The sequence below is a fragment of the Coturnix japonica genome, chromosome 2, assembly GCF_054131305.1.
Source record: "Coturnix japonica strain WE chromosome 2, WE-NBRP24, whole genome shotgun sequence".
NCBI lineage: Eukaryota > Metazoa > Chordata > Aves > Galliformes > Phasianidae > Coturnix > Coturnix japonica.
In genome coordinates, this window is record NC_140664.1 from 89,106,411 (window position 1) to 89,132,259 (window position 25,849).

At 37.3% G+C, this 25,849-nt stretch overlaps 1 protein-coding gene across 1 annotated transcript; it reads left to right on the plus strand.

Moving 5' to 3' along the window:
• SPMIP7 (sperm microtubule inner protein 7) lies at window positions 1–25,849 on the plus strand. The gene is made up of 9 exons (XM_032442458.2): window positions 1–1,759; window positions 7,032–7,114; window positions 8,333–8,406; window positions 9,105–9,243; window positions 9,714–9,781; window positions 10,517–10,558; window positions 11,112–11,219; window positions 21,675–21,782; window positions 25,219–25,849. Exons 1-9 carry the CDS (start codon window positions 1,264–1,266, stop codon window positions 25,340–25,342), a joined length of 1,242 nt encoding a protein of 413 aa, XP_032298349.1. The 5' UTR covers window positions 1–1,263; the 3' UTR covers window positions 25,343–25,849.

The window sequence follows — 25,849 nt, forward strand, 5'->3', positions numbered from 1 at the left end:
ATCACTTCTGAAAACTGACAGCAGAAACCATTCAGCCATAGTTGGCACATCTGTTTCCCAGGATGATTTAGACAGAATCTCTGCCAACAAAATCCAGGTTAAGCCTTACTTGCATTTCAGTCTGTGAAATAAAACAACAACACAGGACTCGTCCTTGGAATGACATCCATCTTGTGCCTTACCCAAGTCCCACAGCAAACAACTCCAAAGGAGAACCACCATAATTCTGCATTATGGAACATAACTTCTTTATTACTCTAAACCTGACTTATTATATATTTTAGCCCCCTTTCTGAACAAAAATTAGCCCCATTTTTTCTGATCTGTTAGTCAAGAGCAACTTAGGAATTCAGGGAAGTTACATCTTTGTGACAGTGGCATAAATGAATTTATGCTGAAAGAGACATGAAGTAAAGACCCTACAACATCGGTTGTATAGTAAATGTAGTATATTTTTTTCTGAAGTGCTGGACCTTTGCTGATGGCACTGAATTCATGCAGAGTACCAGTATAAATCAGACTACTTTTTTTTCTAGATTGCTAAATAAATACAGTGGGATTGGGATTAGAAAATGAGTGCAGCATATTCTGGTCTGAGACATTAGCAGGTTTGCCAAACAGTAAAGGAATTTGGCAAAGCTACAGGATTAAGCTGCACAGGATACTGTAATGTCTATGGGATTTACTTATTGCAAGTAATTATTTGTTTACTGAATTTTTATTTTTTTATGATCGTGTTTGATACATTTTAAGTCAGTGTTTCAGTTTATTTTCAGATTCACTCTCTAGATATCAAAAGAATAGTTTATTTTAATATGAATCAATGAAAATACAAGATAACCCATAGTAAAATTGAAATGTTCTTAATTTTGCCTCTTCTAGGTGAATAAATAACTGGCAGTGTCATTTCAAGTTGTTGTCTGTGTCCTTGTGAAGAGTGAGGTTACCATGGTACATGTGAACTGTCTTTCACACTAGGATACATTTCATTGTGAGGTAGCTTCTGTAGTCACCAAGCAACAAAAAGATTCACTGTTAATTCGGCAGCTCCATTCTCTTTGCACCTTTTTGATAAATCCCTTTTTCAGGAAAGCCTTCACCGCTTAAACCACTGCTTTGCTCTTTATGGATTCTTTGTGCCAATGTTCTGGAAGATAAACCATAGTTTTACTGTGATTTGTTGGCTAAGACTTCAGGAACTTGAAGAGGAAAGAGTAAGCAGAAGCTTTTGAATTTACTGTCACATAAGAGGAATAGAAGAGAATGACCGTGATTTCTCATGGAGCTAAAAGGCGGACTACCACATCAGTTAAAACAGTTCCCAGGACGAATAATCAACAGTATCGAAATCGGTTAAAGAAGACATGCATGCCATTTGTGAGAGGTCCTGAGAATAGACATGACTTTGCCAGCTTTGAAGAAAAAGGCAGCAATTCTTTCCTTAAATTCAATCCAGACACCCCTCCATTTAGGCCAAATTACTCCTTATTCCCACACCGAGATGATGTGCCTCTAATAGATCCATGCTCAGGTTTTGTGAGTGCAGGAGCGGATGCTGATCTACGGCCTGGTGTAGGAAAATTTATTGAATCCCTGGCGGACTACAGTGACGTGAAACCTCAGCAGCGGGTTCCCACAGTGGGAAATGGGGCCAGGGCTGTCCACAAGAGGCATATGATCCTCCAAGAGGAAATTAGCCAGGACCGACGGTGGAATTCCAGGGCTGTGCCAGCTGCTTGGATCAGGGCAAAACTCAGAGGTAATGCAAGCTACTATTTTTATTTCTTAATCACTAAAGAAAAGTCATTGATGTTCAGTAAATAAATAAATACAGGTCTTTTTCTGAACACCAGTGCTGAATACTTGAACTGAATGTAATTACTGCTGTAGAGTGTGTGATTCACAGTCCTTGCTGTAGAAAAGAGGTACAAGTCAGCAAATTCTAATTAGCATTAAAAATAAAAATAAAAAAAAGAAAAATCTTTGAAATAAATAACATTTTAAATAAATTGTGAAGTTATATATCATAGTTGAAATGAGCCCTGTTTTAACATAACCTGAAATAACAAATAAATGCAAAGTGTCAGGAAATCCCCTGAATTTTTCTGTGTCTTTAAGCATTTCCTGAAAAATAGCTGTGCAGAGCACTTAAGACTTTTGTCCGATATCTAGCTGATGGGAGAACAGAAGCCCTTCAAGACTGCTATAACATCTTTTTTCAGTTACATTTTACCTTCTTAATGTACTTAAATGTGTTACACCTGAAGTTTGGTCTGATTGTTTCATATCAATTACAGCATCAGAACTAAAATTTACTCTTCCTAATGGCAAAGTTTCAAAACCATAGTCTGTTGATATTTCTGGGGAGAAGGAATATCTATCCAGAACTTCTAAGGTCAGGCCTTATTAGTGGTAAGCAAAGTGGTGGAACTGTTCTAAAAATTAAGCCAATTCCCACAGTTTTCATAGAGAAATGCTTGTCACAACCACAACAAAAAAAAAAAAAGAAGAGAACTCAGACAACACACTAAACTCTTATAGATGGGAAGGGCATTACTCAGAACAAGATAAAGAAATGTAAATAAGCAATTTGCTCCATTTGACCATACAGAGATTGCACGCCATCTTTACACTTTACTATACTTTATCCATATTGTCACCATGATGTCTCTACATACAATATATTCCAGCACTATTTTTGGCTCCTTGTTTCCGTCTTAGAAATTTTCACTTTAAATCACTTTCAGCCTATTGAAGTCATGTAGTAGAAGCCAAAGGAACCCAGGAAATCATAGAGAATAAAATAATAAGTACTTATAACTTTGTTCTTTTTCTTGCTCATTCCAAACTATTTTTGCTATTCTCTCTTGGTGTCCTTCTTAAATTAGATCTAAGAAGTCTATCAGAAGTAATTAGCTTTTTCCACAAGCCTATGGAGAAGCAAAGAGGAAGGAGGAAGTGTGATATTCTGTCTGATCATTAATTTTTCTAACACAAAGAAAAGCAAACAGACAAAGACAGAAATACGGTGACAGATTAGAGGCACTCCTGAAATGAATTCAGACAAAAACTGAAACCAAATATCATCAAATCAGTTATCAGTTTTACAGTTAAGAAAGTAGTCCAGAATGGAGAGTAGTTCCAGAAGTCAGATAGAAATTATTTGGTGGCTTCCTGTTGATTTACCATTGGGTGAGGTTCACTATTAGTGTGAAATACCAACTTCAGTGAAGCTATCTGCAAAAGTTAAACTTAAGTTGTGCACAAAAGCTTGAAACAGAAAGAGTCCAGCATAAATGTATTACAGAGAGCTCTGCAAATGTTCCTCCAAACCTAGTATTCTTTTACAGGTTTTCCTGCGATGCTGAATGTTGTCTACAGATGTGTAAATAAAGATTAATAAAAATAAAACAAAAAACAGTAGTTGAGATTTAAGATGCTGTTTTTAGTGAGACTGCATAAACAAATCCCAGATTTCAGCTGTTCAAGTCAGAGCCCAGCTAGCAACCCACAGGCACATGATGCTTTGAAAGTGCTAATCTTTCTAGACATCAGTCCTGAATCATTCCCCAGCACAGTTGTTTGGGGAAGTTGTGCTAAAAGAGAGCTCAGGCCTTTTGCAAGCAAATTCTGCACTAAGTTTCTTCACTGTGCTGGTGATGAGAGGAAAAAACAGAGACAGAAGCAGCCTTTGAGATGTGTGAGTTGAGGTATATGAAGCATTTGCAATGCACAGGAGGTCTTCTGTTGTGACTTTAGCAGTCAACACTGGTAACTTTAAATGTCCCTACACAACCTATTGCAACTACTGGGCAGAGCAAGTTAATAGAACAGTGAAGCTCTCTTATACCAAAGCATGGTGAGAAGATGTCAAAATGGCCTCAGGGGCTCTTAGTAGCCTGTGGGTGGGTTGGAGCCCTGGGCATTCTTTATTCTGTTGTTGCTTTAGGAGATTCCGTTGAAGAATTTTATGCAGAACTTGTTGAAATAATTGTGGTCATATTCTTCTTCTTCCCTTTTACAGGGAGATTTATCTTCACAGTGCTTCCATCTGTAAAACAAGAAGCATTTTCTCCAGAGGAATTGTTATCCAGGATTAAGCTGCACGTTGAGTATGAGACGTGTCAGCCTCTTCTACCTTTCAAAAGATGAAATTAGAAAATGACTGTAGCCAATACTTGTGCTGCCTCATTTTGTAATATTGGTACTTGGTGAGATGGAACCTGTTGTCAGCCAACAGAAAGAAGAAAAACTAATCATAGTCAGCAACATGAATGGTGAAAATCAAAAAAACAAACACAAAACCACAAACAAAAACAAAAGTGCAACTTAGAACATATAAAAATAACAATTCAAGGGTATTCACAAATAGCATGCATAGCTCATAACTTTTTCAGTATATAAACAGTCAACTAAGAATGCAGATCAGCCTTCAGTAGACTCAAGAATATCTCCCTTTGGTAAGAAGTGCTATTGAATAGTAATCCATAGCACAGTGGAGTGTATAATAGCATACAGTCTAAGAGGCTAATAGGTCATCCAGAAAATAACACTTAAAAACTCAAAGCAACCTCTTGAGGGCTGAGTTCTGTTGCAAGAATAGATACTGTGGTTTCGCTAAGGGTTTGATACTTGTCATCTCTGCAATTATATATTTCACTGCACACTTGTTTTTCACATGCGCTGTAGCAAAGAGGATTATTTAACAACTTTGTTCTTTACCTGTTGCTTCTTTTGCCATACATTTCCAATCTAAACTGTTGGTATTATGCTTACATTAAGTTGGTTTTCAGCGAGTAAGCCAGGCCCTTTTTATGGGTGTAAAACCAAACAGAAGTAATGTTAATTGGCTATATTTATTTTTCATATGTAAAGAGAAGGAGAATAATTCATCAAAGAGCTAAGCAAAAGAATTTGGAAGAGTTATCTGTATGCTCTTCATTTGACATCATTATCTCTTGTTAGACCCACTGAAGTCAGTATCCCTACTAATTTTAAGATGTAAAAAGTTAAAAACAGCACACAGTCTTCAAGCAACAGTGAAGTGCAATGAAGCTTGTAAGACCACTGGTTTTGTAAACCACTTTGCATATGACCTTATGTGATGACATAAGAATCCCACTTTTTCCTTTATAAACAAAACAAAAAGATACTCTAGCTTTTGTGATTTCTGGGAAATGAATTAGAAAAGTGAATGAGTACATCTTTGGTTTCTGACTCAGAATGCAAACCAGAAAAACTTCAAAATTCATTATCCATCACGGGATCCTTCTTTCTCAGATTAGGAACTAGTTTAAGTAGTCAGCTGAAACCAACAGAATCATTAAGATCTTGATAGTTAAGAGTGACAAAGTCAAGACATTGAGTGCCCAACTTGAACGGGTCGTGCCATTTTCAGTTCTGAGGGCTAATCAAATCCGTAGGGGAACTGAAACCCTCAGAAAGTTGACTAAAGGAAAAAGCATTGTTGTAGTTTTTATGCTAGACCATTCCACTGAAAGCAAAAAGAAAACTAATAATCCCAGCATCAGGGCAGTAGGATGAAGATAGCAAAACAGAGTGTAAGATGCCAAGAGCAGAACTCTAATAGAAATTCATATGTAGTTACCAATGCAAATGTAAAGTTATATACAGATCCTTCTAGGGACACTGTAGCTGAAATGAGTTTTACACATACAGCACAAGGAAAAATATTTGCGACCTTTAGTTATTTAATCAATGAACAAGAAAAGAAACTATCTGTATGAAACAACTAATACATATGCATAGATGAGCAATCTGCCAATTTACTGTAGAGAATGCTGATACAATAGTATGAAGTAATTACAAAATATAAAAGTTAATGGAAACATTCCCACCTGAGTACAAGCATATATTTGCAGATAAAATTTAAGGTCTCCACCAGGCTGAGGCAGTGAAGATGCAGACACCATCTTTATGACAAGCACATTGCCTATTTAGGAGACATTTTCCAGTTGCCTTGTTTTAATCAGAGAGGGATTCAGTTTGAAAGCTTTATTCACAGTGCAAATATCCATAAATTCTTTCAGGCTTTGCAAAAGCAGCAACTTAAAGTTATAGTACCCTATAGTGTACTATATAATGTGTGGGTGGGTGGGGGGGGAGGGAGGGAAAAAGCTCTTTTAAAAAGCAGGTCATATTGGTCATATTTCACTATCTGCATAAAGCACTTTGGCACTAAACTGTAATTTTCTTTAAAACCTTAACAAGTTTTACAGGAATTAGCTTTTTTTTTTTTTTTTTTTTTTTAACAGTAGTTTCCAACTTTCAGATTTTGATTACTTTTTTCTGAAGTACACCTTTGTAGACTATCTTTTTATTTCCACAAATAGCTAGGAAAAGTAACTCCGTTACAAATTAGGTTCCATACACTTTCACATATATTGGAAATTTTTAGGGGATCTGGAAGGAAAAATCAGAATGAGAAGGAAGGCATAAATCAGTGTTCTTGAGGGAGCTGAATCTTGGGCATTATACCATCCTTCTGTTTGGCAGCAGCTCTCTTTGTTACCAGTATGTAACAAAGTATATAGGCTTGTATACTGTATACAGGCTTACCTGTCAGTAGAAACATGTTTCAACAGTAACTACAGACTTTGGCCTCTGGATGGGTATGCCACATTTTCAGTACCCGGTCAGGGTGAGCTCATTGGAAAATGAAGTTGGGAGGACAATGAGTGGAAAGGAATATCGTCTATATTTTTCAACTGCTCACAGAATAGTTTGTTGCTAACAATGTTGGTGAAATGCAAGACATAATTACTTGTTTGGATTATATTAGCCCTCCTTTGGATTATCTTTAGTAGTTCTCTAATATTTTTATGTGTTAAAAGTATTGTGTATACAAAAATGTACTTTTGTGGTCATTAGTAATTCCTTTCAGAGTAGCATCAGGTAGCTGAACGCTTATTTATTGATTGTAATGAGAAACCATGAGTTTTTTCTATCCAGTTTAAAACAGTAAGGATTGCTGCTAATTGATTAACACAGTAGGAAACCCTTTCTTTCAGGTCAGACAACTCCAGTGAAAGGTTTTTGTGCTCCACCTGACCAACACCATAATTTTGCATTTTATATGGATCCCAATCTCAAGGCAAGTGTCTCACTATCTTGTTCTAATAATGGAAAACATATTTAAATTATTTATTTTCTAATTCTGCTTTCCATTTAGAATGCTTTTTGCAGTGATCACAGTCATGTGGTAAAACAGGGCTTTTTCGTTTCTTCATTTGATTATAGTAAATAAGTGCATATATCACAATCAGATTTTAACATTGGTCTTTGCTCCAATAATACTGTTTTTGCACTGTTTCCCTGGATGAAGCATTTAAACTGTAAGGTGAGACTGATATTACCTATGTCATATGTATCTAAATAAGGCAGACTTGGAGCCAAAATAACAAAATATAGAAAGAATCAGGAGTTGGACTCCGTGATCTTTATGGGTCCTGTATAACTCAGGACATTCCGTAATTCCATGATATAAAAACTTCAATTCTCCAGGCTGAAGAGCCCCAGCTCTCAGCATATCTCCATAGGAGAGGCGTTCCATCCCTTGGACCATGATCTTTAAAGACTTTTAAAACCCAAACTATTATGGGATCCTATGATTCTATCATATATGGTGCAAGTCTTAAAGAAATAAGTAAATAAAAAAACACCAACTACTCTGTGGCATAACACCAATTAAGTCTTTCCCATGCTGAAAATGAAATGGTATCTTTCATCCTTCTACACTGATGTGGTAATTCACAGTCCTTAATGTGTCGCACATGCTTAAAGGAACGTTTAAGTTGGACTCCTGTAACACCTACGAACATTGTACAAATATGTCAGACATGTATGAGTGTGCCTTTGTTATTTCATTTGATAAATAACATAACAAATTGAAATCTACATTCCTGAGGACTACAGAGACATGGTTCGAATCTCCCCTGTGGCACAAGTGGTAGAAGTGCTGCTCTGCTACACAGGAGGCTTGAATCCTGGGGGTTGGACTCGATGATCTGTAAGGTCCCTTCCAACCCGCACGAGACTGTGAGATTGTGATACTGTGACATTCTACCAGTTTTTAAACTTGTATTCACTTATTAAATTTCCCTTTTTCAGTAAAATTCTTCAGAAAGATTCACATTCCAAATAAATCTCCGGTGCTGACTGGTGAAGAATGTGAAATTGTCTATTTCACTTTCTGATGCAAAAGAAAATATTAAACTAGAAAAATATAAATGCGTTCAGTTCACTCATAAGTAATCATAGTGTCCTATATCTTGATAACATTGCTTTTTGCCATCTCTTTGATTTCTCTTAGGAATTAATTGAACCTTCTGCAAGTTGGAGAGAAGAAAAAGCAAAGGACTACCTCTACAAGTCAAGTACTCAAAAGTAAGTCATCATTTATTTTAAGCATAGGATTTGTTTGTGCTTTGCTTCATTTTTTTTTTTCCATCTTATTTTGCTGTGATGAACCTCTAGGTAGCAAAATATGTAGGGCCACATAAGACCACGATTAGTTTTTCTGCCACTTCAGAACTTCTGGTACTGCAGCTGCAATTACTTAGATTCATCTCATTACCTGTAGTTATCTAAAAGTTTATATCCAGTCTGTGCCATTCATCTCTATTTCATCTATATGCAGTGAAGAAAATTTGGAGTTTCCTAAAGGACATTCTGTACATCTGTTTTTAACAACTGCCATAGGCATGATATGTGGGGCATCTAATCTCTATTTACATCACTGAGCCGATTTTTCAAACACAGATAAGATAAATCCTGTAGCAACATAAGTTAATTGGAAGATAATCTACTTCTGGAAGATAAGTTACTACTTTCAGTTAGTAAATGAGAAAGTTTAAATAAGAGAAGCCTGTGAAACTCTGCCATAACAACTTTTTCACACACAGGAAACATGTAATTCCAGTCTCTTCATTTCCTTTTGAATGAGAAATATACTCGTGTGTTTTTTCCACATCCTTGTCACAGAATTCCTATCTAACTAGCTACAGATGTAATTCAGTTCAGATTATATTGCAGTTTCTTTAATCTCCCTTTTTTTGTTTGTTTGTTTGTTTTTTGCTACCTAGAGCATATGAAGAAGTTCCATGGGATAATATATTGCCACCCAAAATTCCGCCTCCTGAATCAACACTGGAAGTGATGGCTGATCCTGTTTCCCAGTGTTTCACCAAAAGGAGATACAATCCCGAACCAGACATAAGCCAAGTCAGTGAGCAACTTCTTTCCAACTCTTCTTAGATTTTGCTAAGGGAATGTAGCCTAAGTTTTGTGTAGAACACACAGATAAACAAACACAGCAATTATTTCAAATAAAAACATTCCTAAATGAGCATTTAAGGTCATCATCGCACTTGAGAAATTGCCTCACATTCTTTCATATGTTTTCTCTTTTCCCCCCATAAATTGGTACAGAAGACATGCATGTGCATTACCAAAAGAGAGGACAAAGATACTGATAGAAAACTGTAGCACAGGAAACTCTATGTTAGGTTTGTTTGTTGTTATTATTTGTAATAATTACTATTTTTACTGAATTAAAATTCAGTTTTGAGATTGGCTCTGCATGGGTCATCCTTTCCATAACAGTTTGTTTCAGTGATGAATTGCAGCATAATAATCTATTAAGTCAAATTAAGTAATGATGTCTTACCAGAAGCATCTAATTGTGATTTTAGGTTATTGGAAGTCTTTGGGATAGAATTCAAAGAAGACATTTTAGCTCCTTACAGAGACCCGTTAATTTGTAAGTTTCTTTTTTGTTTGTTTATTATTAAAGTCCTTTGAACAATTCCTTATGAGGTTATTCGGTAACTAGAGAAGTTAGGTATTCAGTCAATGCCTGTATGAAATGTACGCTCCAATGTGCTTTTCTTGTGAGACTTAAATGTAAAAAGCAGAACAGAAAAGTGAATGACCATCACAACTGCATACATCTGATGTTTTCGTTGAGCCATGACGCTTATGAAAATCCCACAGTAGTCACAGACATTTACATACTCAAAATTTTGTCTGCTTTCCATAAAACAACTTCAGAGTGGAGCTTGATTTGCTTGTTCAAATTTACTGCTGGACAGTTAGGCATAAAATGGGACAGAGCAAGAGAGGCATTCAGACCTGACGTTAAATTTTCCCATGTTCTTGAGAACTGACTGAAGTGTTACAAGCAGAAAAGCAGTTCATGTTTAAAGAAAACTCGCAAATTGCAGGAAAATACTTGAAGCCCAAACATCTGAGGATGAGGGTTAAAATGAAAGATTCTGCATGCCAAACTGGGTCATTTAGCATATATGTCAACCTAATCATTTACCACAGTCTTTTACCACAACTCAAATGAGCATTGCATTGTTCAAAGAGCAAAACGTTAACTTGTCACAACCTCTCTTTTGGGGCTTCATAAATATTCTATCAGAATATTCTGCTGGGTGAAAAATAGAAAAAAAAAATAATTAAAATGATTGTGATATTTTGTCTTTAACAGCATAAGCCGAAGCCCTCGAATCTGTCAGATCCCTTTGTATACGTAAGTACAATGACCTTGAATCCTTTCTACTTTCTTTTATCCCATGCAATCCATGTCTTTCATTTTCTGAAGGAGGAATTTTATATGAAGCAAAAAGCAAGAAGTAGAATATGGGATCTATTCTTATGGTATTTTCTGGTGCCAGGGAGGAGGGCGTGCTGAGTTTCCTCTGCTTGTGGAGAAAGCCTTTTACCTGTGAAGCAGAAAGCAGGACTCGCTATATCCTCTATGGAAGAATATCTCAGTCTGATCACTGGCATAACCAGAAGGACAAGGGATTATACATTTCTATGTTATTGCCACTCTTCACAAACCTTCTCTATACACATATGTACTATGTGCTGTCATTTGTTATATGCTGCAAGTTCAGCAAATGATGGTTTTCATCTTGGGATATGCCTAGCATGCAGAAGGGTTCATCCCCACATTTTTTTCTTGTGGACCATTTTAATAAATAACTAGAATTTGGAGTATGTGGCATATGGCTCAGCTGCCTCCACCATCTGTCTTATAAATAATGTACATGTATTTGATTTCCTTTCTATCCTAACAGTGGCTGTGTTGGTGCAGAAAGTTTTGAAGACATCGACAATCCCAGTGTGGAGTTAATCGTGTTTAACCATGTACAGACCCCAAAGCCTCGCTACGCAAAGACTGCACAGTATGTTTCTCTTATTAGCAAGATTTTGATGCTGCATCTTGAGTCCTAGATAATTGGGAAGGGAAAAAACTGTTTAAGATCCAGTCTGGGTCCAGAAGAATTTTAAAAATTAATAGAAACACTCCTTATACTTTTGGATAATTTGAAGGAGATTCTATTTACACAAGAAGCACAGTGGGTTTTCAGGTGCAAGACTGAACTTCAACAGGCCCTTCATAATAACTGTCAGTAGTAAATGGCCTACTGTAATAAATTCCTACTGTGATTAGAGTGGGTCTATATAGATCTCAGGGATCATTTAGTCTAGATACTCAAAATCAGTCAAGGGAGCTTATCCAAGGTGAGCAGAGAAATGTCTATGAATATCATGGTACTAAAGATTTTATACATCTGTTTACCTTATGGCTTTCAATGAAAAACACTAATTGCAGGAACATGTTGGCAATAAAGTTAATTCAACTTGTATGTTTACCTGACAGTATCATTTTTCTAGTACTGAAGATAGAGTTTCAAAATCTAGGAGTTGTGCTGTGGCTCAAGTGATCCTGCCATCCATTTGGTACAAAATAGACGTAACAAACTGACTAACTTACTGCCCAACAAAAAGGTACCCTCAGTGCTCATTATCCTGGGAAATACAGGCTATCTGTAGTAACAATCTCCTGTCTTGGCCAGGTGAACCTTTCATGATCAGCAGGCTGTGACCTAGGCTGGGGTGGAAATCAGAGTATACTCTCTTTTCTGCTCTTAACCTTTCCAGATTAATAACACATTCAATGTTTAAGAACTGGGCAGACACCTTTCCCTTTTCCTCATTTGAGAAAAGTTGAATGTGAAGCTACTCTGAGGATATTTGCTAAGTCATGCCTACAAACACCCAACCTGTAGCTCCTACTAATGTTCAGACCACCCAGAACAGGCATTCCTCTAAATGTCCAGCCACAGGAAAAAGATCTGTATTACATTCAAGGTTCAAATCAAGAGGACAGACATGGAGGAGAAACTTCTGAGCTCAGAGCGCCCCAGGAACTTCTGATGCCATTGAATAGATTGATGCCATTCTGAATAGATTCCTTACTCCCAAAGTGTTACATTAATTTTGAAAATATGGTATATTTTCATATTTTAAACACTTCTTCTGTTCTAGTATTCATGAACAAGTCTTGTGGTGTAAAATGCACTACAGCATGCTTCGATGCATGGGATGATTTGAACGCGGCAATGCTAAAAATGTGATTTTTAACTTTAGCCGCTAGATGGCCTTCTAGTTTGCAAAAGTTCCCTGAGTGCCATTAGGAACACGTCCTTGTTCTTAGATCATTAACTTTGATGTTTAAAAGTTTTTACATTAAGTCTTTCCTAATGTTGTCTTTAGTAGTTTGAGATGATGTGAAGCCTTTATTTGCAAACTTTTTACACAGTAAAGTGGTGAGAGTAGCAATACAATGCCAAGAGCTAAAAATTGTATAACAAAAGACAGTTCTGTTTACCTTATCACATTTTCCTCTTTTCATGTCTTTTTTTTTCCTTTTTCCTGTCTACAATTTTGCATAGTTTTACGAAAAAGTACAGAAGAGTTACAGCACTGGAGAAAACAGAGGGAGAAAATCTGTAAAGTCATTTTTCTCTCTGGAATGCTGGGCCTTTGTCATGTAGGGTATTACTAGTTGCTGGAAGCCCATTATGGCAGTAGACCCATAGACAACGTGAAGTGTTAAGCACTGTAACATGGCCAAAATTGACTGCAAGTTAGCAGACCTGTTAACTTTTAATTCTGCTATGTTATGCAGCTGTTGCTGCTGATTTTCAGAATTTATGTTTGAGCAACAAAGTCCATATTACCTTTTCTAATATTCTCTATTTTGGGGGGTATTAGTGAGTGAGACAATGATTTCTATTGATTTCTGGCAAGCAGGAGACCAAGAGCTCTTACACCTTGAAGATTCTGATATCACAAAGCTGGGAAAAACTCAATTCCACTTGAAAAATTCTACTCTTGAAAAGAAGTATAGCTATGCATGAGGTATATTTGTTTCCTGTGTCTATGACTGCCAGATATCAAGATTGCTATGATTTTAAGCTGAAAAAAATAACAAAACAGAACAAAAACCATGTTGAAATGAAGAAATAAGTGTGATTCTTGTTTGTTTGTTTGTTGTTAATTTATTTACTGCTTTGTGTGTTTGACAGTTGTTCTGGACAGATGCATAAAAGTCTGAAGGCTTCTAGGGTCCCGCCGGAATCCCTGAGAAGTTAGATTCATTATTTCAATTTAGAAGTCTGTGTCTGCTCTGCAAATCTGTAAAGTGTAAAAATCTCTTTGCAGATAGTCAGTCACTTTCGCTCTTTCATGGACTAGCAGTTGCACTTCCTTCTTCTAGAACTTAGGCAGCAGCAGCACTCAGGCAATACTTCGGAGGGAGCTACTCTTCATCCCCAGACCATGCAAGAAAGTGGTTGCCAGTCAAATAAGTAACAAAGCTGAAACTGGCTAAGAGTCATCTGTCATGTTATTTTGCACAGACAAACAGGAAGAGTGGTGAACCTGGGCATGTTTTGTATGTTACCCTTGTGCCCGCCCTCTCTTCCTCTTGGCAGAACAGGAAACCATCTTCTTGTTCGTTTTTTTTTTTTCTCTCCTTCTTCTTTCCTTCTCTCTCTCTCTCTTTCTTTCTTTCTTTGCTTCTTTGCTTCTTTCCTTTTTTCCTTCTTTCTTTCTTTCCTTCTTTCTTTCAAGGAATTAGAAAAAAGATAGAAGTCCTGGCTTATGGCTGAATTGAGATCAGCCTTCTGGAGAGGTACTAAGCAAGTACACAGATCATAGACTGAAGTCCTTACCATGTGTTTTGGAGCTTTTGCAAATGAAAATTCAGGTGGGACTAAGTGGTTTGCCAAATCCCATTTGGAATCTATAGGACAGTTAGGAATGAAACTTCACATACACTGAAACCTTGCCTGTATCATTCTGTTTATTACTTTTTACCAAATTTTGAGGACTGATGTATTGATACAGTGCTTTGCTTAAACTTGATTTAAAAAATAGTAATAATTAGCAGGAAAAGATCACCATCGATCTTAAAAGTTATTTGAAACACAACTGAAGACAGGAATTTAAGTCATCTTTTATCCAGTTCTTCATCTCTGTGATTCAGTCACAGAATGGGAGCATTCATCAGATGTAAAAAACCATATCATAAGTGTTGCTTAGCTAGAAGTTTTGAATTCATAAACCTGGATTTATTAATCAAAACTGTGCTTGTGTTGTGGTGGTGGTCTGGGGTGATCAGTGGGCATTGCCATAGGGGAGCTTTGGAAATACTTTTCTCGGGTCACACTCATCATCTTCATACTTAACCAAAGATCCTGGATGGTAATTTAATTTATCTAATTCTCTTCCATGCTTTCATTAAAGCCTGTCCTGGGGGAAAGGGACTGAATGTATAATCTTTTCTGTTTCAGCTCCAAAATCATTCCAGCATCATTCTTAAGATCCTTGGTTTGTGTATTCACTCCTCAGTTTGCTTTAGAATGATTTTTTTTCCATCCTTCATAATATTATAATTTATAATAATTATAGTCCCACTCTAAGATAGTCTTTTCCAACAATACATTTCAAAAGATACCTTGTAAAATACATCATGCTTTCATTTTACTGTTCAGCTTTCTTCACCGTTGTTTTGTTCCTACTTTCTTTCCTTGTCTGCCTGCTTTAAGATCTTTTCATGTATTTGATTTCTTTTTCTTCCAACTACTGAAACGCAAATTCCAGTGGAATTAATGAGTTGAAGATATTTGCTTAACAAGATTTCCTGAACTGGAATGGGATTATGCAGTCATACACTTTGCAGAACTGAGAGCTCTGCTATTTGTTGTAGAAGACTCTGGAGTTTACAATGATTATGCCTGTTTTCATTTCTTTCTTTTTTTTTTTTTTTTTATTTCTTCTTTTTCTTCCTTATTGTTGTTGTTGGTGGTGGTGGCACTTTTGTTTCTTACGGATTTGATTATTATTTGCTCATAGTAATTATTTGTGGGAGATGAATACTGCACCTGATTTTGTATGTCACATGGCTAACCATATACCAGGCAGGGAAGCAGCTGAGAGCTAGTGCATTTTCTGCAACCAGCCAAGCTTTCAAAAATAGCTCAGCAACCACACTTAAAAACCAGAGTTCAGAAAGAGCTCACATTCTGCCTATATGTTGATTGGTAAGCTCCTGCAAAAATCTGGCCACAAACACCACAATGAAACTTTTAGATGTAGAGCACTTTGAAAAAATCTGGCCCCATGTGTAACTGCTGCTTCAACCCACATAAGCATCAAGGAGGAGGAGAATGGACAGAATTCAGAGGATACATGGTTATTTTCAGACCACTTGGGCAAAGTTACACAGCTACTATGACTTTCTGGAAGGTTCAAACTGCTTAATCCTCTGAACACTTCTGACAGGATCTATCTTAATAAGTGCAGAGTGATCCAAATAATTCTTTCACATTATTATTAATGATCACTTTGGATAAAAAGAAATCTCTTTCTTATTCAGAAGTGTGTTCTGAACTCAATAACACTGAAAATGAGGTGGAACCTGGGTCTATTGCTTCATACAGATTCCCAATATAACCATCTGCTGTTCTCTTAACCATCTTTATCGGCATGCAGTTTTGTATGATCCTCCTTCAGCCCCTTGTCAACAGATTTTTCCTTCAGTTGACCTCTTCCCCGATAACTACTGAAACAAGGTTATGCTTGATGTGGTATTTTAGTTCTGCAGGTGTTTTAAGGGTCAATGGAAAAAAAGCCTCCCACATGGTGATGGGGATTTCCTCTGTAACATTCAAGGGCAGGGTTCTGCTAAACGCTCAGTCTGACAGACTCAAATAACTCTCTTCCCTGGCACTGTTAGAACTCCCTTACATACTCTGCAAGTTAGCATTGCTTCTTACTGTGGTAGCATGGCACACTTAGTGCATTCCAGTGTACACAGCATCTATTCCTATCAGTCAAACATTATATCTGCTTATTTGTATCACAGTAGCTCCTTACTGCGACCTCTTTAAATCTGACAAAAGCAGTTAGGACAGAGATTACATTTTCTTTTTCCACACTGAAAGCCTCTGACTCCAGAATTAAACAAAAATCTGGCATTTGTTCATGTTTTATCACTCAATACTCACAATTCATCAGCTTTCATAATACTCAGCAGAGGGCACTGCTTACACAAGCAGAGCACTGTTTTCTCAGCAACACTTTGAAGTGTCAGCTAGTTCATGCTCACAACACAGACAAGGTAGATTATGACATTAATTTTGGAAAGACAAAGACTGGGGAATATGAACTTACTTGTTCAAGGCCTTGGGGGTTGTCTTTATTGGAGAGAGACTAGGATCTCACCCAAATCCATTTCTGAGAGCAGTTTTTTAAAAGGTGAACTTTGAAATGTGAGTTACTTGGTGTAATACACACAGTTTCCAGGAAGATCAAGACCTATGTGTTTCAAGTCCTACTGTTCTTGCACGAAGCTGTTCTCTGAAACTATCCTTTATTCTCGGTTCCCCAAGCACACTGGGCAAAATGCCACTATCGTACCAGTGTATCTGTAGTGACTTCAGTCATATTTCTTCAGTATACAGTCAGCTTCCAACTGACTGTGTGCATGCATCCCTTAGCATTTCAAGTTACCACAGAAACCTCACAGGCCACAATTAGCTGATGACAGGACCTTCTGCTGCTTTCCACCTTGCACAGTCATTTACATGGGCTGTCTGTGAGGGCCTTCACAGTGTATCTTTACTTCAGAAACTGACAGCTTATCCACTATACATGCATTTTCAATAGTTTTCCAATTTGAGTCATGCTGTAGGTGGCAGGGAGTGGAGGGAGGGGGTGCCTAAATATCCTCATTTGACATTTACCAAATGAGATTTTATTGATGTTTCTGAAAAATAAAATAATATAAAATAAAATAACTCATACAACAACAACAACAACAAAAGGCTTGAAAAAGTTTAAAGTAGATTGAAATTATTTGAAATTGTAGGAACAAAATATTTTAGTTCAACCTGGTCCAAAATATTTCTGGGAAAACAACATTTTGGTGTTTTTATTCTGTTAGAAATCCCAAATCCATTCCTTATACTGCTTTGACGGCTAAGGGACAAGGGTATAAAATGCAGCCCAGAATGCTTTGTTCTGAAATCCTATTGGTTCCATTCTTCACTCTATATGGAGCACCCTATTCTAACTTCATAAGCTCTCTCAAGTATATTCTTACCCAACACTAGGAAATATATGCACTGAGTTTCTTGACAGAAGATCACATCAGAGACATTTTTGCCACAGGATATTCTGCTAAGCAAACAGGGTCATGGAGTAAAAGAAGGGCCACGAGTGCATGACATGTAGGTCTTCCTGGCAGGGAATTTATCTGGAAACCATTTGCAAGACTTGCCTATCGTGACTGAGAACTGAGAGACCTGTTTTGTAATTGCGCTAACCAAAAAAAACTAATTTATGACTTCATCTGGTGACTTGGTTATTTGGGATTTGTGCAAGTATTTCTAAGAATGAGTAAGGTGTTAGGGACCCTTCACTCTTAAGTGCAAGATATGAATCTCCAGGACTGCTTTTATGAGACATAACTTTTGCACAAAGGATTTGCAAACCTCATTCATAGAATCATATAATGGTTTGTGTTGGAAGGGACCTTTAAGATCACCTAGTTCCAACCCCCCTGCTATAGGCAAAGGTACCTCCCTCTTGACCAGGTTGCTCATAGCCCCATCCAGCCTGGCCTTGGATGCTTCCAGGGAGGGGGCATCCACAACCTCTCCAGGCAACCTATTCCAGTGTCTTACCACCTTCATGGCAAATTTCTTCCTAATATCCAACCTAAATCTACCCCATTCCAGTTTAAAACCATTTCCCCTCATCCTGTTGCTATGTGCCCTTATAAAAAGTCCCTCCCCGGCTTTCTTGTAGGCCCGCTTCAGATTCTGGAAGGCCATTATAAGGTCCCACTGGAGCCTTCTCTTCTCTAGGCTGAAGAGCCCCAGCTCTCTCATCCTGTCCTCATAGGGGAGATACTCCACCCCTCTGATCATCTTCATTGTTCTCTGGACCCACTCCAACAGCTCTTCAATTGGGGTCCCCAGGACTGGACACAGTACCTCAGGCAGGGTCTCATGAGAACAGAGTAGAGGGGGCAGAATCACCTCCCTCAACTTGCTGGCCATGCTGCTTTTGGTAGGATATGGTTGGCTCAAGTTATGGATTCACTCAGGCTGAGGTCCTGGATCCAAGGTTTTAAATACTTACAAATGATTTGAGGCATTCTTGATTTTACTCCTCTAAAGACACCTGGGATGGAATTTATGTAGCAAAGCTGAGCATCCAAACTCCTGGAGATTCTACAACATCACTTCCAGCTGCTGCTTCAGAACAGTATGGGGTATTATATGGGTCCCACGCTGTACAGGGATAGCTTAGGTACCTTAAGGCATCTCAGGTGGCTCTCAAAATCTTACAGCTTATGCATACGTTAACACAGTATATTTGTTACTGGACTGAGAACTTCTAGTATGACAATAAGGAAATACATGAACAGGAGAGATGTCATGGTTACAGAAAGGAAGCCTAATTACACCAGCATGCATCAGGGTTTTGTATGCTGCCCAGTGGTAGCTTGGCACTTAGTTGTTTTCTTTAGCAGCAATAGTCTGCATTAGCAGCTCATCAGAGGAAAAGCACAAGAGCCAAACTGCTTGATCCAAAACCAGAAAACAAAGGGGGTACTTTTCTAACCTAATTTTCTTCTGCTTTATCACATACATAACCGCAGCACTTTTTTGCATTTTCTTTGCAGGTTCCCAAGAGAGCAGCTGCTTTACTGTAGTCTGTGCTTTCTTATGATCCTGGTGCTTTTAGCTTTTCTCTGCACATTTCTCTTCTCTTTCAGAGTGACATCCTTTCCACATGTTATGAAGCTGCCAACTTCTGTGAAACCTTTCTGACAGACAGTCTAAAACAAATCTTCAGCTAAGGTCATCTCTCAGACTTGACTTTTGGGTCACGCCTGGTCATTTCCGATGCTTTTCTCTCTTCTAGTTTTGCTAGCATTCAAGTCAGAAGATTTTATCAATCAGATACTTCACTGGGCATAATTGATTTTAATATCTTACATGTGTAGTTATTCTGTGAATTAACTCCTAATGAGCTTATAAAACATTGCAAGTTAGTGTGGGACTTCTTATTGTGAACTCCTCCTTGTCATCACTCATAAAATTTCAAGGAACTGAACAGAATTTATTACATGTGAAAGTTGTATCTTGATTATAGGACACTGCCAAGGTAGTACATCTCTGCTCACAGTCTAACTCCTTCAGTGATTTTCAGGTTTCATTTGACTAAATGCATGGACTTGCACACATTAAATGTCCCTTTTGCACCTCAGTGGGATCCCTGTGTATGAAAATGAACTTTCCTACACAAAGTTACTTCATCATTATATAACCTAACTTTGTCTGACAGCCATGTTGGCCAGTTCTGTCTCACTGTCTCATAGTGTCTCACTGCTGTACTTTATTTTTTGGTCCTGCTTGTTACCATTGTGTGACTGCTGTGAAGACAGAGAGTTAAGTCTGTCACTTGCTCTGACAACAACTCGGGGATTCCCTACAGGGAACAGCTTCTCAAAAGCTACAAAACTGCTGTACTGATTCTACAAAAACATCAGGAAGGTCACGCTCTGCAGTGTGGCCCAGGGAATGTAGCACTGCGTGAATATTTGGGTTAGTGATAGTTTACTTTAAAACTGGACAAAGTACTAGTTGGCCTTTCTGCCAGTTGTGAATAGCTCACACACAGTTCCTTGCTGTAGCTGAGGCGGGTCAATACAGCATTTTGTCATTACCTCAGCTCTTGTGGTAAGGAATTTCAGAGCTGGGTTTCCTAGCACACCAGTCAAAAAAGTACCTGATAAAAGAGCACATGTCCAGTTTTGCATCCTGTGCTGTACATGACTGTGGGGAAATAGCTTATCAACCATACCAAAACTAACAGCTCTATCTGCGTTATAAATTCAGGAACTGTTTATGTTTACCCAGAGTACAAGGGAACAAAGACATATCTCAGAGATTATTTTAAAGAGGGCACTCTTGCTTTTCTTGCAGTCAAATGGCTCACAAAAGAATAATGCAGTCGAGGTTAGCAATCCTTACTACATTGATTCAATAGATGAAACAGCTTGCCATGACCACTTATAAACATATATGTATGGGGAGTCTGAATATGTTTATAATTCAGTGGTATCCTGTTCTGAACTGCCAGCACAGAATAGTACTGTCAGTACTCTCTGAATAATGTGCAGAAAGAAAACACCTATCAAACTGGGGCATTAGATTGTTTCATTATTAATCTTCACGGGTTGTCATTCTGAACTGATATTAATACCTTCTTTCTTTCTTTCTTTCTTTCTTTCTTTCTTTCTTTCTTTCTTTCTTTCTTTCTTTCTTTCTTTCTTTCTTTCTTTCTTTCTTTCTTTCTTTCTTTCTTTCTTTCTTTCTTTCTTTCTTTCTTTCTTTCTTTCTTTCTTTCTTTCTTTCTTTCTTTTTTTTGTCAATTTTGTCCATCTCTGTTTTATCTCCTATCCAATACTGGTAAAATTTTGTGTGCACTACCTCAACAAAGTAGAGTTCTTCCCTTTTTAAAGAAAGAATCCTCTTAAAGCTTCTTCAAGAAAATTTATTTTTGAATTCCATGTTAAAACATTACTTCAGAATTAAGGAAAGTGTTTAGTGTTCCAAGATATGAGACAGACTTGCAATCTTCTCATGAACTCATGCTAGATTTGAAGTGTATGTGTCTGAGCAGTGTCAGTGATATCGTACATACATGTGAATTCAGAGAACTTTAAAAATGTCTGAGAAGTCATTTGCATTTTTGTCCACTAGAAATAACGCCTGTTGGCTGAAAGCCTGTTACCACAATCCCACGTTTAGATCTGGAACATAAATAATGAATAAATCTGTATCACAATTAAAAAAACATTTTCTTGCTTTTTTGTGAGCCACATGACTCCATATTTTCATTGAGGTGAAATAATGAACTGTTGCTTATAATCACAAATATCATACAGATATTCCAAGAACAATTGTGAAAAAAGATACTGTCATGTCTAACAAGGATTTTGGGTCAGAAAATTAGCAAGATTAGCGTGAAGTTGTCTCATTGATCTTAAGGAAGTTAGGCCAGTTTACATATTTTAAGGACTACTTACTGCACTATAATGGTCTTTTACCCTACTCACTTTTGATAGAGAAACACAAGCTATTTTAAGATGATCTGTAAATCATATTTCAAGTCTGTTGTCATTTGATTTACACTTTCTTGCCACTCACCCTTTCCTTATTTATTTATTTATTTATTTATTTATTTATTTATTTATTTATTTACTTTAGCACTCCAAATATCCCTGGATATGCTGGCAAGGTTCATTGGTTGGCAACCCATCCGGCAAATTCTAATCTTCCATCAACCTCACCATCAATAATTTCACAAATGCGTGGGTAGGTATGAGGTATATTTCTCAGCATGTGCAGAAAGGTTACAGGGAGAATCATAATTGCATTTATTTAATTAAAGAGCAATTAAATGTTAAGTGTTACTTACCCTTGGCTTAAATATATATATACATACAGATCTGTTTATTTTGGATCCCACAGCATTATTATGGTGGTAATTCTGAAATCATCTTGAGATTTCTTAAATTTCCTGTAATGTCATACATAGGGTGCATATTGGTAAGATGAATTAGCACTGGGGTAAATAATAATTCCTAAATGTTTCTGCGTTGATGTATATTTTCCCTAACTAAGATGACGAAGTCATGGCTTCAGAAAACTTTATTTTTTGATTGATCTGTTTACATTATGAAAGAATACCAAAATTAAAGAGGCAAATTGTTGTTGTTTTATTAAAGTGTGGTATTGCACTTCCAACATGGCGCTGGCAGATTCTCGTGAAATGGGCATTTGCTGTACAGAAATGGTTGTTAAAAAGAGATTTACTCAGAAGGCAGCGAGATGATAAATCATGGCACAGCCCAACATTTATGCAGCTCAAGATTCTGTAACCATGAAATCGTGGAGGAATTAATAATCTTTATACTTTCTTGCTCTCCTGTACAACGCTTGTTAAAACTATGGGCCACGTTTCTGAAGTATGTATGTGTTTAACTCCTGTTGGTTTACTCAGAACTGGACTCTTCAGTGCACCTGAAAAACTCTTCCTTCAGTTAGTACAAAGAGACTGATAGAAACATAAGTCCAATCTGGCCTTTCTCCCAGCATCAGAACTGCTAGTCACTACTTGTTTCCCCTTCCTCCTTTATGATTTTGTACTTCCCTTTAGTTTCTGATCTATTATTTTCCACAATGATTTAGGACATGGTGACACTATCCAAGTTTCCACATAGTCCTTATAAATTTATCTTCAATTAAACAGTTCAATTGTCCCTTGGGATTCTGTCCACAACACATTTAAATTGTTTTTCACTACTAACAACAATAAGTGCCTAGAAAAAAAACCATGAGAAGCTTTAGGGAGCTGCCTAACTTTTGAAGAAATCAACACGTCAACAGTTTAATCACTGTAAAAAATGCACCGACTTCCATTTCTGCTGTCTACCAGCTATTCACTTCTGCTCTTTTTCTCCTGTGGTTAGCCCTAGAAAATAGGCAGTCACCAGCAGTCAGTTTGCTGTTGACAGGGAATGAAAATATGCAACAGTCTCAAGGCTGTATAACCTAATAAAACTGAACTCAGCTTGATGCAAGACTAACTGGCTTCTAAATGTCAGACAAATAAAAAGGCAAAAGCATCTTAGCAAAGATCATTTACAGGCTTCAGACTGATACCAAATTTCAAAAGCAAAAAGACAGATGCCAGTGGGATCTAAGAAAGGAAAACACATCTGTTACTTCATTTTACTTTCTACAGGTGTTAGTGTGAGTGTGTTCCATAGAGGATAATTTTTGTTAGTTTCTACTGGAGAGGAAGAGTAGACTTTCTTTTCTGTGCTAGTGGAGTCTTTCTAGAATCACGACAGAATCCTCTGGTCTTTCGAAGATGGATATATATTAAACAGACAGCATGCCTAATCACACTTAGAAACTGCTGACAAAGTTCTTCCATTCTTTTTCTGAGCTGGATGGTACCTTCCCATGAGATTAGAACCTCTGGCTGCAATATTGTAAGGGATATTTTTTTATCTTCTCTGTGGCTACTTACATGTTAAGGTAGAGTCCACTGGCTTAAGAGAGAAGATTATAGCACTCTTTGATACTGCTATGTGTTACAGGTCAATCTGCCCCACTCCCAACATTAGTTATTGATGCCCATAAAATAAAAAAGCTCAACAATTGATTTCTTAATTTTGTAATATCAAGGATAAAATTCCTGATTTCAGTCTTCACAAGTCATGCTAGTCTGTAGTGGAGAAGAGAAGACAGGTTATTCCTGAAATGTGGACTCAAACCAACCTGATTCATCTCCATATGCTTTCCATGTGGGATGACATCTCATTCTTACTGTTTTTAAAATGGTGACTCATTTTTTATTCTTTTTGATCACTTTCAAGCCATGACTTTAATAATCTCTCAGAAAGTAGCAAGGGGTTGCACATGGTGGATATTTAATAGCCACTCTATTTGACAGTTCCATAATATACCATCATTCTCTTGAAGACGATTATGGGTGACAGAGAGGATCACTCATCTACTGCTGACATGGTTTAATACATGTTTCATTAAGAGCCAACATCAATACCAGGCAGACCAAACAGCATGCAGCCACTTCTACACTGTGTTTCTATTGCATGGACATGGGGCAAAATTGTTTTTAGTGTTTTTAAGCATACTGAACACACTAGAGTTGTGTAAGTTATAGAACAGCAAAAATATTGTTTCTTCATTTTGGAATATGAACAACTTTTTTGTATGTCTAGTTTTATTGCGATGTTGTGTTTTTATTTCTAGGTAATCTCAAGGTGAAGTCGGGAAATTAAGTTGCAAAGTTCTCTAGTACAGTTCAATTCTGACATCAGTGTTAACTCTTGCACAGCAAGGAAAATTTGATGTGCATCTCTAGTTGTTTGACAATGCCTTGGAATTATAGTAGTTAATACAAGATGGTGCTGGATTTCATTGGGATTTAGAGAAGTCTTACATCCTTTTAGCAGGATGTTTTGGAGTCTTCAAGAGGAGTCCTTAGGTCAAAAGAAAATCTGTTTTTTATTTTAAGAATTGGTGAGCACAAGATTCTGTGGCTAGTTCTGTATCAGACCTGCTTTTGATTTCAGGCTTTTCAGCTGAGGTGTTACACTATATAAGACTGCAGGTATAAGATTATTGATAGTGAATCTTCCTGTAAAGATTCTGAAGTGTATCAGAAGATCAGTGTAAATTGTTCACTTCCATACCGTCCCCAGCATATTTTCTAAACCCCATCCCAGTATGCTTTATCACAGTGACTGAGCATTCAGAGCAGGATTGGCATGGTGTTATCAAAGTGTTTTTTCAAGGCTTGAAAACCAAACCTCCAACATGACCAGGGCTAGCCCTCCAGGAGTTGTGGGGCCTTATGCGCCTGGATGCATTCAGCTTACTCATACTCATTTTGCCACATGCTGCATATATTAATTGTGAAGGACTCTGCATCCGAGAAAGGCAGACAAGAGGCAAAAGGAAGGACACACCCCTATTACAGTTCCTGTAGGGATCAATCTTTCCGCGCATCACAAAAAGTAAGATTTAAAACTCTTAGGAAAATGTCTCACCACTGTTCTTAAAGTGACTGATTCCAAGAATAAAGGATATTACAAGTTGTTTTCTGAGGCAGATTGATGTCTTTATTCAGAATGCAGTGAGAGGGAAGAAGGGGGAATGTTTAACAACACAAGAACTCATTTTAAAGTCGTTTTTTTTTCTCTTCTAATAATTGCAGACACATAGCAAAATCTGGAAGATCATCTCAGTATCATCACCAGGGACCTTTATCTCAGCTGATGACTCCAGTTAGTCCTCAGAATCCTTTCAACAAGATTCAACGAGAAACTATTACAGTTTAAAAAGGGTCAGTTGTATTTACCTGCCTAACTAAGCTGTGGTGTCTGAAAGCAAGGAGGAATGAAATGTGTGGATATTTTAAATAAAGAGCAAAAATAACATACAAATGGGTGTTTGTGGCAGTCTCATTGCACTGTTGTCAGATATGTGGCCTCCTACCATTGACAGTTAAAGCTGTATTAAAAACAAGAGGAGCTGTAAGTCAAAGGTTTGAAACTTGTGCTCTATATTGGATTGCCTTACAAACTAAGGTAGAACCTGATGGTGTAAAAGTTCTATCAGCTGGCATATATATCTGGATATATATACGCATAGAAACACATGCAATCACACTTATGTAAATGTATTATTGACTAGTAAATCATAACTGAGCAGCAGTCACTCTCACCAGATTGTATCTTGCAAAGATGGTTAATTATTACAGAGTGGGATTTTAATCTTTATATGTGCTAACTCCGTGTATAGTAGTAAGTAAAAGGAGTCAGATTATATTCTCTAATTAATTCCAT